Genomic DNA, 13,563 nt, shown 5'->3' on the forward strand with positions numbered 1-13,563 from the left:
TACCGACGCTGTCTTTTATAAGATCAGCCCTCATCTCAGTTAATTGGGTAAATTTTCAGCGTTCTAAAGCTTAAAATCAGCTTAGAAATGAACTTGATAATGCGACGTTATAAAATAAACATAGTTGGCTATCTTATATCTGTGAAGTAGGACAAAGTTGTGGTTTTCACCATAACAGTTAAAGTGGCCTTCACATGCATTTCCTCCCAGTTTAGCAAGCCAACTGGCAATTGATTAAATCAGCATGCTCTTAAAAAAAAAAGAACAACTATGAATTAGGTGTCCGGTACTGATTTTAATTTTTCCTTTTTCTGAAGTTTGGTCAAATTCAAGCTCATAAATACTGGTATGATTCTTTTATTTAAGACAAGAAAGTATAAGCTAAGTAATTGAGTCGAACATTAGCCAAATATTATGTCATGCACAAAACTGATTTGTAGGAGTCAGATTTTTGAGAAGCATTTATTGAAACTTGGCAAATTTTTAAATTGTCCCTCTTTTTCAGATGGGGCACCCTGGCATGCATTATGCCCCAATGGGAATGCATCCTATGGGTCAGAGAGCGAATATGCCTCCTGTACCTCATGGAATGATGCCACAAATGATGCCCCCAATGGGAGGACCACCAATGGGACAAGTAAGAATGTTTTGTTTTGTATTTATTTGTTTACTTTTGCCTGTGGTATTCTTATGTCAAAGAATTTCAAAATTTGGGTCAATACTTACAGCTGTTTGTTTCATTTTATGTCAAAATAATGTTTTAAGTAAGTGAAATGTGGAATAATCATGACACTAATCAAATTTTGATGGTATTGAAAAGTCTTCTGTATAAGAGGTTTGTTTTCTGCAGTAACAAAACTGAGTTGTTTTTATTTTGTATTTTTAATTTAAAAGTAGCAGTGTATATCTAAGCTTTTGAGTTTAATGGCTTTACTCCCCCCAAGAATGTCAACTGAAGTAATTTGCTATGTCAATACAATTTATGTCGGTGGACGTTGTACATGCATAGAATCTGAAAACAGCAATTGTTTAGGCCTTTGACTTAGAATGAATTTTATTTCTGAAATAGCTTCCTGTCGTGTGTGGATGTGTGTGGTGGGGGTGGATGTGGGAAGATTCTACTCTGATTTGGTTCTTCATAGGATGGTGCCAAACAGGTAGATTATTTTCCACTTACACTAGTTTGTTTTTTTGTTTTCTTAAATGCTTATTGCTTCTGCACTCCTGCTTTTGAGCTAGCTATCTCTCATCTCCAGCATAAATTATAAACAGACATTTTGTGGGAGTGATTTGGACCAAAAGATTTTAATGCTGACTCAATGAATTCAGTAAACTGAATTCCTAGAAAAACAGTGAAGAAAGGTAACAGGTTTGGTTACCATAAATAATTTTATGCCCCCCGTTAGGTTCTGTAATACACATATCCTTTAGTGGCTGGGTTCTTTCCATTTAGTATCTGGATAAATCAACTGTTTAGGCTAACAATATTTTGGAAAGCCAGTCAATTAGGTATGAGCTTTCTGCCAGTTGGGGGCATCATTTGCTTTGATAATCATTTAAACCTTGATGGTTTGAGTTAAATTGGTGAAATTGCAGTGGAGAAGGGAGCTCACTCTGTGTCTTTTTTTTTTTTAACTCAAGAGTAAAAGGGCTTAATGTCAAGTGGTTTATCTTTTTTATTTGGAATATAGCCCTTAATTTTGTATAAAAGTCTTTATTCAAAGGCACCAGGCCCAAAATTTCTACTTATAGGAGTTCTTTAAATAAGAGAACTATTTATGTTACTTTAGGATGACACAAGTTTTAAAACTCCCTAGGTGATGGAGAAACAACTCTGATTCCTCTTCTGTTTCCTTCCATCTCTAAACAACAAGGAGCTCTTCTTGTTTTCTTAGTAGAGCTGCTCTAACTAGATAATGAGCTTTAAAAAAATATTTACTCTTTAAATGCTCTGGTTCTTATTTAAAATTAGTTTCTTTCCACAGAAAGATAAAATAAAACAATTTGCTACTGCCAGATGCTTCTCTCTTTTCTGGGGCCTTCTGTTTCCATTGGGCCAATCAAGGTAAGTTTTGCAAGGGATTGACCTGCTTACCCTTGCTGTATTGGTGCTATTGCACTACCAAAGCCAAGATACCAGCTAGTCATTTCGAGTAACATGCAGATATTATTTTATTTTTTAAGTATTCATGTATCTCATTGACATAAGCTGGTCACAGTTTGCTTTATGGCCCTTTCTCTTTACTTTATAGTGACCATCTTCCTAGTGAGGTTATTTGCTACTTGGTACACATTCATTCAGATACTTTTACCTTGTGGTTTTCTTCTACATTTTTCCTAGCCCAGGATATGCCCTTTAAGCTTTTGTGCCTTTATGCTTACCCTGACTATTTAGATGTGTAAAAGTCTGTCTGTCTCTTTAGGATGATAATTGAATGACTTAAGAGTCCAGCTTTGAGGAAATCAAGAGAATCCTTTTTTTTTTTTCCCTTAAATTAGATTACTCCGTTTTTTTCCTCTTGGTATCTAACAAATATGGAGCCCAAATCTTGGTAAAACAAATTTTTTTAGGTGTTATAGCAGACTGAGAGGGCATGAATAATATAATCATGTATTCAGGAATCTAAAGCCCAGTGAAAAACTACCTTAAAGTAAGTTGATAATTCTCAAACTTGATCTTTCTTTCTGCATCATGTCTTCTTTCTACTCAACCTCAGAAGTGTTAGTGAGCAGTAAGTGGTCAGAAGATAATAAGAAGCAGGGTGCCTATATAGTTGGCTGCAGTGATACAAAGTTGGTAGGGTTCTGCCATCCAATTTTAAAAAGTTGATTCACAGATTCTTTAGACTTTGCAACTGAAGGTTATGGAACCTTCATGTGTATTATCTAGTTCACATTAAGATCTCATTCTGGGGCCAGCTGAGGACTATAATTGGTGGCAGTCTTACTTGCTAAATGATTGTGGTATTTGGAATGCTACTGAACATGACATGAAATTTTAAAACTTGTTTGTAAAATAATATGCAGACTGAACGTAACAGTCTACATTAGCCAGAGTTTGTATTTTTTGAAATTAGAGCAAATGATTTTGATTAAAGGAGTAGTATGTTTTCATTTGTTTTAATTTAGAAGATAACCTAGAATGCCCCTTTTAGAATTCAGACTCAATCTGTTAGTAATAAGCATTTGGGCTTAATAATATTCTTTGAAGTTTATCCTGTAAGTTAAACTTACCTTTCTCGTTGTACAGTAGCTTCAGATGGGAAAGTTTTGCTTCTACTTTTATAGAATTATAGGATCTTATAGTTGGAAGGGACCTTACAAGTTGTATAAATGTTATTTCCGGTAAGAGAGTGTATTAAGATATGTATGAAGCTGTCTTCTTTCTCCATGTGTATTGTAAATAATGTTTTGCTTTAAAATATTTTCACATCTTATTCTTCTGTTGTCTTTTCTACAACATAAACTGTCCTTATACAGGTGATTTTGTCTTCACTTAAGCCCAAGAGAGTCTTCCTCCCTATCTTTTTTTCCCCTTTCTTTAATTCTTAATATTTCTCTTCTTTCAATGAGAAGAGTAGAGTAAAAGAATTAAGGTCCCTTTCAGCTCTAACAGCCTATGATTCAATTTAGATCGTTTGATAAGGATAGATGATATATATAAGATTTTATGGGTTGATATATAAGAAAATAAATTCTTTTAGTAATGCCTCCCTAATTCTAGTTATTCAGTATTTTTTCTTTTTGCTTTTGTTCATTAAAATTGATAAATGAATAATTCCTCTTTAAGTTGGGTTTTCTTGTTCTTGTATTGAATAAGGCAGGTTTTTATAGACCTTATTTCTATTCCTGTTGCTATCTGAGCTGCATCATGCCTTGGATATCGTTATAACGTTTTAGCTAGTTTTCTTGCCTCAAGCTTGTCCCCTCAAAAACTTTTTAGATTTCAGTGAGTTATTTTCTTGCCCTAACACTTTCAGTGTTTTCCTGTGTGGATAGTTTAACATCTACTTTCCACAACTTAACTTTCAGTGATCTCCTGTTGTATAATTCAAAGCATGATTCTGAGCTGCATGCCTTTGCATTCCCTAATATGAATTCAGACTGGTCTTCTCATGGTATTTTGAGTGATGATATTTCACAACCAAGCTTGTGTTTTTCTTGCTCTCCTGCCCCCAGCTCATTACCACTGTGAACTTTACTTTATTTACCTAAATTCTCCCATTTCAAGTCCTGCCTTCTCCAATAGGTACTCAGCAATAAATTTGCCCAGCATACATCTCCCCTTCAGATTATCAAAATAAAATCCTATATAATCCGCCCATAACTCTTACTGTTTCACTTATTCTAGCCTTGTTTTATTATGGTTTTACTTGCTTTGTCTTTTCAATGAGTAATAGATTGTAAGCTCTTAGAGGGCAGAGGCTGTGATCTGAACTTTTAAGAAGTCTATAGTGCTGAGCACAGTTCTTGGCACATCATGGGTGCTCAGTAAATTACTTGTTGAATGAATGAAACAAACACAGATACTCTTTCCTACAATATAAGCCAGGAGATTAGTCAGTTACATGTAACTGTTTTCAGTAGTTACTTATGACTTTACATTGTTACCACTTATTTTTAGAGTCTGCCTTTACTATTGATTTTTCATTTGACAAGAATGGAAGATACATAAGATGAAATACATAAGTAATTTTTGTTTGGTGAATAAAATTAAAGAAGTTACTTCCATTTACTTTAAATTACAGGCAAGTGTATTTCTGTCTGTATGACTTCATTGGTGATCATCTCTTTAAGTTTTACCACATATTTTTCCATACCCTAGGGAGAAATGATTTGAAATATAGGCCTTCCAGAAAAATCCAGTATATTGGTATCTTAGATTGATTTGACTATGACTAACGTTATAAGTTGATTTGTTGTTGCTTTTAAGTTATTGTCATTTTTGGGTGTTCACAAAGTCCTTCCCGTGTAACTGAACATTAGCCAGTGACAAAGAGACTTTTTTTAGGTTGTCTGCTTACAGATTATTGAATCTGGGTAACTTTCTTTATGCATTTATATTACCCAGATGAGTACATTTTAAAAAATAGATTGACCCATACCTAACGTGTTGGTATAACTTTTGGCCTATGAATACAGTGAGATTTTGATAGGTTTTAGTTTCATTATTTTTACATAGTAACTTATTTAAGTCTGAATTTATTCAAAAACTTCAGCTAAAGTAGTATTTCTGAGTATATGGGGATTACTTGGAGAGATGTTAAGGAGACTATGTCCTTTTGGAAGAATGAACTGTACCCCTTTGGCCCTCTTGAGATTCACAGGGTGCAGTATTTTCTAAAGATGTCAAGTTTTGCTGAAGCCTTTTAAAACTTTTTACCTAGTATTTTCAGTTTTATTTGGCCATCTTTCTCTCCCCCACTTCTGCAGTTTCCATTACTGCCCCCCTTGTCTGTTTATTTTGCTTTGTCTATCACATTGCATAGAATTAACATTGCCTGAAATTTAACAATTTGTGAGAAATGGTGGATTGGGAACACTTACCCATTTAGTCTGCTTTTTTAGGAGAAAAGGGCATATTAACACACATAAATGTATGTGTGTGTGTGTTAGTAGCTCAGTTGTGTCTGAATCTCTGCGACCCCATGAACTATAGCCTGCCAGGCTGCTCTGTCCTTGGAGTTCACAAGGCAAGAATACTGGAGTGGGTTACCATTCCCTTCTCCAAGGGATCTTCCCAACCCAGGGATTGAACCCAGGTCTCCTGCATTGCGGTAGACTCTTTACCCTCTGAGCTCCCAAGGAAGTCCAGGGCAACATTGAAATTACTAAGTATTAACACACTTCGGCCACCTCACGCAAAGAGTTGAATCATTGGAAAAGACTGATGCTGGGAGGGATTGGGGGAAGGAGGAGAAGGGGATGACAGAGGATGAGATGGCTAGATGGCAGAAAGTGAAGAGGAACTAAAAAGCATCTTGATGAAAGTGAAAGAGGAAAGTGCAAAATTTGGCTTAAAGCTCAACATTCAGAAAACAAAGATCATGGCATCTGGTCCCATCACTTCATGGGAAATAGATGGGGAAACAGTGTCAGACTTTATTTTTGAGGGGCTCCAAAATCACTGCAGATGGTGACTGCAGCAATGAAATTAAAAGATGCTTATCCTTGGAAGGAAAGTTATGACCAACCTAGATAACATATTAAAAAGCAGAGATATTACTTTGCCAGCAAAGGTCCATCTAGTTAAGGCTATGGTTTTCCCAGTGGTAATGTATGGATGTGGGAGTTGGACTGTGAAGAAGGTTGATGCTGAAGAATTGATGGTTTTGAACTGTGGTGTTGGAGAAGACTTTTGAGAGTCCCTTGGACTGCAAGGAGATCCAACCAGTCCATTCTGAAGAAGATCAGCCCTGGGATTTCTTTAGAGGGAATGATGCTGAAGCTGAAACTCCAGTACTTTGGCCACCTCATGCTTAGAGTTGACTCATTGGAAGAAACTCTGATGCTGGGAGGGATTGGGGGCAGGAGGAGAAGGGGACGACAGGACGAGATGGCTAGATGGCATCACGGACTCGATGGACGTGAGTCTGAGTGAACTCCGGGAGATGGTGATGGACGGGGAGGCCTGGCGTGCTGCGATTCACGGGGTTGCAAAGAGTCAGATATGACTGAGCGACTGAGCTGAACTGGACTGAGAGTTGGACACAGCTGAGCGACTGGACTGAACTGAACTGACTGAACACACATAAATGTAACAGCTTGTAAAGTGCAACAAATGTATTCATTAATGGTGGGATCAAAAAGGAAAGTGAATAAAAGGACTTCCCTGGTGGTCCAATAGTTAAGTGTGTGCTTCCACTGCAGGGGTAGGGGCACAGGTTTCACCCCTGGTGGAGAAACTGAGAGCCTGCATACTACAAGGCACGATCCAAAATAAAGGAGAAAGGAAAGAACAGGCTAACTTGTTGATTTTTAAACTGGATTTATTAGAAATTTTGATGGCATTACTTCTGGTCATTATAAAGTAGTAAATCAGTAGATTTTACAGAGTTGGCACCTATATATGTACACACAGCTGTGTACTAGAGTTTTTGTAGAAATAATTGGCCTAAGTTGTAAAGGTTTATAAGTAGGAATCTGTGGATATACAATGTCTCATAAAGTTGTTGGTCTTGCATTCTTATTTCCTATTTCTATACCTTCATGTTTCCATTGTCAGTTTAGCCAGTAGACATTGTCCATTTTAGTCAGTAGATGTTAAGCCTCTTTTTGACTATGCATCAGTACAAAGACGCTGTATGTGTACCCTGCACTCAGGGAACTTAAGGAATTACTGAGATGCCTGCCCAAACTGGGTTTTCTCATCTTTCAACTGTTGATTGGATTGTCATGATAGTTGTAGATTTGTAGATATTTGGATATTTAGTGAAGATGAATTTTGTATTTGCCTTTTTCTCCCTAGTCAGGTAATCATGTTTCTTCTACTTATTAAAAAAGGTTCGTTGTAGTTAGTGGTCACTAAATATGTGATACTTTGCATGTCGGGCTTGAAAGAAAATCTGCTTCTTTCTTAATTAATAATCCACTGCACTTAAAGTGGAAATCTGAATATTCCCCAAATCTGAGAGTTGCTGTTTGCCCAGTCTCTTAAAGGACTAAACATGCCAGCAAGTGAGAACTGAGCTGAAATGTAGTTTGCTTTGTCTTAGGCTTTTTTTTTTTTAACAAAATTTTCATCTCATTTATCTTAGATTTATTTTTAAAACAATTTTCATAATTAGCTCCTAATCTGTTTGGGCTAAGTCTTTCTAAATTTTAATTAACAAATGAGCATTAAGTTTATGTTTGAAAACATGGGCTTGGTATACTTTATTTGGTCCTCAGGTATCAAAGTTGTTAATTCTCAGATGATTTTTTAGTAGTTTTAAGATTATTGCATATTTTTATCATATTTTTGTTAAATAAAATAGACAATTAAACTCTTTCTTTTGCAGTTGTAAGAACTAATCATAAAGTTGTCTACTACAAGTGTTTTGAGTCTCTGCTATATCTGTGTAATTAAGTTTCATGTAGACAAATATCTAATGATTTAGCTAGATACAATATTAAATCTAGTTTAAAGCATTTGGGGTAGTAATAGTCTTATGCCCCTCTTTGCTTGTGTCCTAGAAGACTTGAATCCGTTGACTTTCTAGAGTAAGTTTTATAAATCTTTTAATTGTATGTGACATGAAACACCACAATTTGTGTGTGTCCCCAGTATGTTTAGAGCTTTTTAAAAATTAAAAGTTCATTTTTATTCAGGTCCTTTCTAAGTTTTTGTGTCATGTATATTTTCCGTACCTCATTTAAGAAGTTTGGGGTTTAACCAGAGACAGTGGACTAAATATTTTAAACTCCTTACTTGCCCTTTTTTCGTATAGTTTTGTAAGGTTTCAGGGAGTAGAACTGATACCTAATCTGTGTTAAAATCATGATTTTTATTGCTATGTTTGTATATAACTGATTTCGTATGCCCTATTGAATTTGATACAACCAGACTAAAAAGTGGATTGGCTAGATGAATGTCCAATTTTAGAGAGGAATAATAAGGCCTAGAGAGTTGGGTGACTTGTAAAGTGACGCTGAGGAGCCAGCACTAAATGTGTTCCTTAATCTAGGATTGACTTCTTGTTAACTTGTTTTGATTTCTACTGAAAGTGATGGTTTGACAGTATTTATTAGATGTCTTTAAAGAACTGAAGTTCCTATCTAATAGATAGCTAGGGAATAAAGAAGGGGCAACATGAGGGATACTTTATATGAGTTGGAGAGCAGTTGTAATGAAACAGCTTTTATTTATTGAGTGCTGCTTTAAGTGCCTATGTGTATTCATGTGTTATTCCCTTTCATTCTACAACAGTCCTATCAGATGAGTACTGTTTTTCCTCGTATTGTGGGTGAGGAAGTTGAGGGTTAAGGAAAGTTGCCCAGGGTTACACAACTGGGGTAGGAATTCTGGCAGTCTGATTCCAGAGTATACTTAATAGTTGTACTAGGCTTCTTCCTTGTATTGCTGTTTGAGATTATGCCATTACATTACACCTTAGAATTTGAAGGAATAGCGTTTTACTTTAGTGATTCTAAAGTCTCTAGGTTGAAAGAATTTAGCAAACTAATAATGACTACTGGAAGTTGACTTATTAAATGGAAGATTTTACTCCATGTGGAAGCGGTTTTGCAAATATTGTCAATTTTTTTGTTTAAATGTTATATCAGAAAGTGACAGATGTCTGGAGTTTATGTATAACTGCAGGTGAAGAGGAAGTAAGTGATTGTCCCAGAATATAGCCACTTATTTTGGGTTGTTAAGAGTATGCTTTAAACAGGTATTTCTATATATTTCCAATTGAATGAACATTTAGTTACATTCAAAGATGTAGTTTTCACATTTATTCAAAACTTAATTTGCATTCATGTATTTGTATATAAGGTAAGTTAGTGGTATAGGAAATAGTTGTCTGTAAATACTATACTTACTAGGCTCTGTAGAGTGTGTTGTGGAATTAACTTTAGCACATTTAAAAGGAACCAAGTATAAAGGCGAGACTCAAACTATCAGTTTCCAGCTACAGGGGGAGCAAGAGTGGTTTTTTAAAAGTCAACCAAATTCAAGAGTTAATATTTAGACAAAAAGTAAGTTAGGTTGTGTGATTTCTTTCCAACAGGAGAAGCTTCAGGAAATAATTATGAAGAAAAGAAAATTTGAGGTGCCAACATGAAGATGTGCACTTTTGTTTTCATATCATAATAAAATTGGGCTAATTTACATTTTGTGTAACTAATTTGCTATAGCATTAACAGGATTGCTTTTATTACTGAAATTTTGTTTTAAAATTAAAATAGAGTGATCAATGAATCATGCTTGTTTTTGTCTAACATGAGAAATTTTCTAAATTAGGATGCTAAGAATGACTGAGTGGATTGTGTGGTGCTTCCTAGTTTTTACTCATTTTTTAATTTTCTGCAAATGGATGATTCTTAGAATTTTCAAGAGATTTTCTTGATTTAACTTTTATCATTAAAAAAATAGAAACATATCACACAAATCATTGCCTACTTTGAAAAAGCATATCAAGTTGTGTATGAGTTATTTTTTTAAAGGTGCCGAAGTGTCCATTATATTTAGATGCTTAATATTTTAGGCAATTTAGTTTATATCTCACGTATGCCTTTCACCCTTCTCATTCTTCCTTTGTCTCCTAACAACTAAAAATTCTTAATTATAGCACTTAATATATTTGCTAAAGTAGCTTAAGTAGAAATTTGTGAAGCTCTACAGAGTCATTTGTAATTTTATAGTGTGCTTCTCAGCAAGCTTAGTGTAAGCTACCACTTTGAAGCTTTAAGAGGATCTGGCTTATGGAATTTGTTGTGGCATTATTGTAGCAACTGTGCAAGAATTGTTCCCTTTAACCATTTTTAATGAACATCCTGTCTTCGTTGAACTTAAGATCTCAATATTGATGAGAAATTCCATTATATCGTGTTGGCCAAAGAGTTTGTTCGGATTTTTGGAAAAATCAACTCTTTGGCCAAGAGAATATTACATGCCCTGAGTGAGAAAAAAACAAACAAAAATGAGAAGTCTGTGGATAAAGTTGGGATGCCAAAGGGCTGTTCCCTGCCTGTGAAGCAAAAGGTAATCTGCCATGTAAAAAGGGACAGGAAAGCAACTCAAATGTCTTGACTTTGCTAATTGGGCAAAGGGGAAGGCAAAAAAGTCACTTCTGAGGATTTAACCACAAGCCAGTTCTGTCATAAGCTTGCAGCCTAGATTCCATTGTGGTGTTAAAACAAGTAACTTAGAAAAATTTAATAATCTCAGATTGATGATGCTGCCAAGTGACTGGCATCAGTCAACACAAATCCTCCAAAAGAATTCAGCTTCAGTCAGTCAGGCTGACACATGCATCTCCATATTAGGTGTATCCTAGAATTAATGCAAAGTGGAAATCATAGCAGTTCCACAAAATAGATTTTTCAGACTTTGAGAAACAAGCTTTTCTATGATGTGCAAGTCTCTGGAGGAGCTCTTAATTTTATCAGATTCTTGTAATAGTTTTTCATGAGAAACAATACTTTGCGTATTTATGTTTTTGTCCCTTGGTTTCATGTTAATAACATCACAGTTTAGCTTTAGAATTAAATTAATGATCTGTTTACTTTTAGAGGGCTTCCCAGGTGGTTCTAGTGATAAAGAACCCACCTGCCAATGCAGGAGAGATGCAAGTTGGATGCCAGAGTTGGGGAAGATTACCTAGAGAAGGAAATAGCAACCCAGTCCAGTGTTCTTGACTGATACTCAATTGTACATAATTTAAGAATCTTACCAGTGTTTGTTAGGATGAACAGGCTTCAACTGGTTGCTACCCTTCAAAATGTACAGAGATTCAGAGGGAGAATTTAACTTTTTATTTGACATTAAATTTCATCATATAACCAGTAGCACTAATACTAACGTATAAAGGCAAATTTTTGAGACGTTTTAAAATCTGAAGTGTGGGAAGAATAACAATTGAAAGAACTCTGTCAAATTCTCTTCAGATATTATTTGCTATCTCATTGACCTGGTCTAGTAAAACTTTTGTTATATGTAAGTCCTGTTGTGCTTTGTTTTAAGATGGGCCTTGATCACGATGTCTTAATGAAGTATAGTATTTCAGTTTGCAATTAAATTTATTTGTACAGTCGTTTGTACTGCTGTCATGTGGAAATACTCTGATTGCATGATGGAGATTTTACTTTTAAAATGTCTTTAATCCTTTTTTTAAGAAGTAAAATTAGGACAGAATTCTTTCAGTTTGGTTCTTTAGTTTTAAAGACATCATTCCAGAAGGTTTGAAAAGTAGAATGAAAAATAAATAACCCATATTATCATTTCTGGTAAATTTTATTCCAGATTTTATGGTATGTACATCTCTGTTTCAAAATTTTAATCATAGTTTATGTACTGTTTTGATTATGAGTTTTTCCTCTTAACATGGAGTCATAAGCATTTTACATGTTGCCACAAAAGTCTTGGTAGCTACAATTTTGATATTTGCTTAGTGTGGAATTTATTTTTCTTTTAATTGAAGTCTAGTTGATTTACAATACTGTGTTAGTTGCAGATGTACAGTGCAGTGATTTGGTGATCCATATATATGTATATTTTTTTTATTTTTCATTATAGTTTATTACAAGATGTTGAATATAGTTCTCTGGACAGTACAGTAAGTCCTTGCTGTTCATTTTATATATGGTAGTGTGCATCTGTTAGTCTCATATTCCCAATTTATCTTTTCCCTTCAGTGTCTTTAATTCTTATGAGAAAAGACTTTGATTCATTTTTCTCTTTAAGTTTTTTAACTTCAGTTTCTCTATTTGGCTTAGAATCCTAGTTTGGGGATGTGTTACTAGCTTTTGATTTTATACACAGACCATTTTAATAGCAGGCCATTTCTCTCTGTTGCCCACTATGCTTCCCCTCACAATATGTTACTTAGTTCTTTTAGAATTCAAACATACTTTGCTGTTAGCCTAAAGCAGAATTAATTGTGCAGGAAGGCGGAGATAAAACCTAGTTCTGTTAGTCATGGGGTTGTAGAGGCTCGTCAGTAATTTGTTTTGAAATTCTGTACTTTAAAAAAAGAAAACATTATTTTAGTCACATGTTTTCTGTCAAGTTCTTGTTTAGTGATGTTTAAACAATAAGTGTTTTGAGGACTAAAAAGACTTTTTTGGTTAATTTTTTTCATCCATAAATATCATGCAACTTCATTTTAATGATACTTAGCCTGGTTTTGCATCATTAGTTGACTTGACTTTCACAAGTAATAAACATCAGTGTTTGAGTGTTCTCCTCTACTTTCAGTAGGCTTTATATGTTCCTGTTGACCAATATCCTTCTTTTTTGTTGTTCCTATTTTTTAGATTGTTCATTTAATTTGAAACTGCTGAATAACTGGTTACCTTGTTCCAGTACCTGTGATTGATTGTTTTATATAATTTTATCTCTCTTCATGTTTTCCTTACATTTGTTCATATTAAAATTATGATGTGAGATTGAACTAAATATGTGACAAATCCTTTGGAAATTTGTGTCAATTTTTGTGATTTTTATTCATAGTAGTGAAGATTCATTCATAGGTTTGGTTGACAGTCATTGGTAGATGAGATTAAGCCACCAAGCTAATACTTTCTTTCTTCAGATATGCGTGTGTATATGTGCTTTAAGTTTTTCTTTATAGATTTGAGTTTGAAAAGTCTATTACTTATGTATTTGTTTAAAGTCAGTGAGTTACAGGCACCTTTGACTTAGCGATTTTAAAAAGACCAGATGAATATGAAAATTATTTAATACAGATATTAAAAAACAAAGGTGCGAAACACTGAAAAAAAATTTTGCCTTGCTCCAAAGAAAGGTGAAAAACGTTGGTTTTGAGTTAAAAGGAAATTAATATTCTTAAATTTTAGGTTACAAATAGCACATAATCTAAACTTTTAAATGTATTTGTTAAAGTAATTATGACACAC

At 34.5% G+C, this 13,563-nt stretch overlaps 1 protein-coding gene across 15 annotated transcripts in view; it reads left to right on the forward strand.

Moving 5' to 3' along the window:
* The window catches only part of PRPF40A (pre-mRNA processing factor 40 homolog A), a 63,394-nt gene that overhangs the window by 856 nt on the left and 48,975 nt on the right, over positions 1-13,563 (forward strand). For 7 of the 15 annotated variants that reach the window (XM_012137139.5, XM_027964945.3, XM_027964946.3 and 4 more), the window contains exon 2: positions 506-637. In XM_012137139.5, the coding sequence (XP_011992529.1) occupies positions 506-637 (132 nt within the window). Of the gene's footprint in view, positions 1-504; positions 638-1,985; positions 2,066-12,220; positions 12,261-13,563 lie in introns of those variants that run through there. The other 8 variants (XM_060409920.1, XM_060409921.1, XM_060409922.1 and 5 more) reach the window with 3 other exon arrangements.

This window comes from Ovis aries, chromosome 2 (assembly GCF_016772045.2).
Source record: "Ovis aries strain OAR_USU_Benz2616 breed Rambouillet chromosome 2, ARS-UI_Ramb_v3.0, whole genome shotgun sequence".
NCBI lineage: Eukaryota > Metazoa > Chordata > Mammalia > Artiodactyla > Bovidae > Ovis > Ovis aries.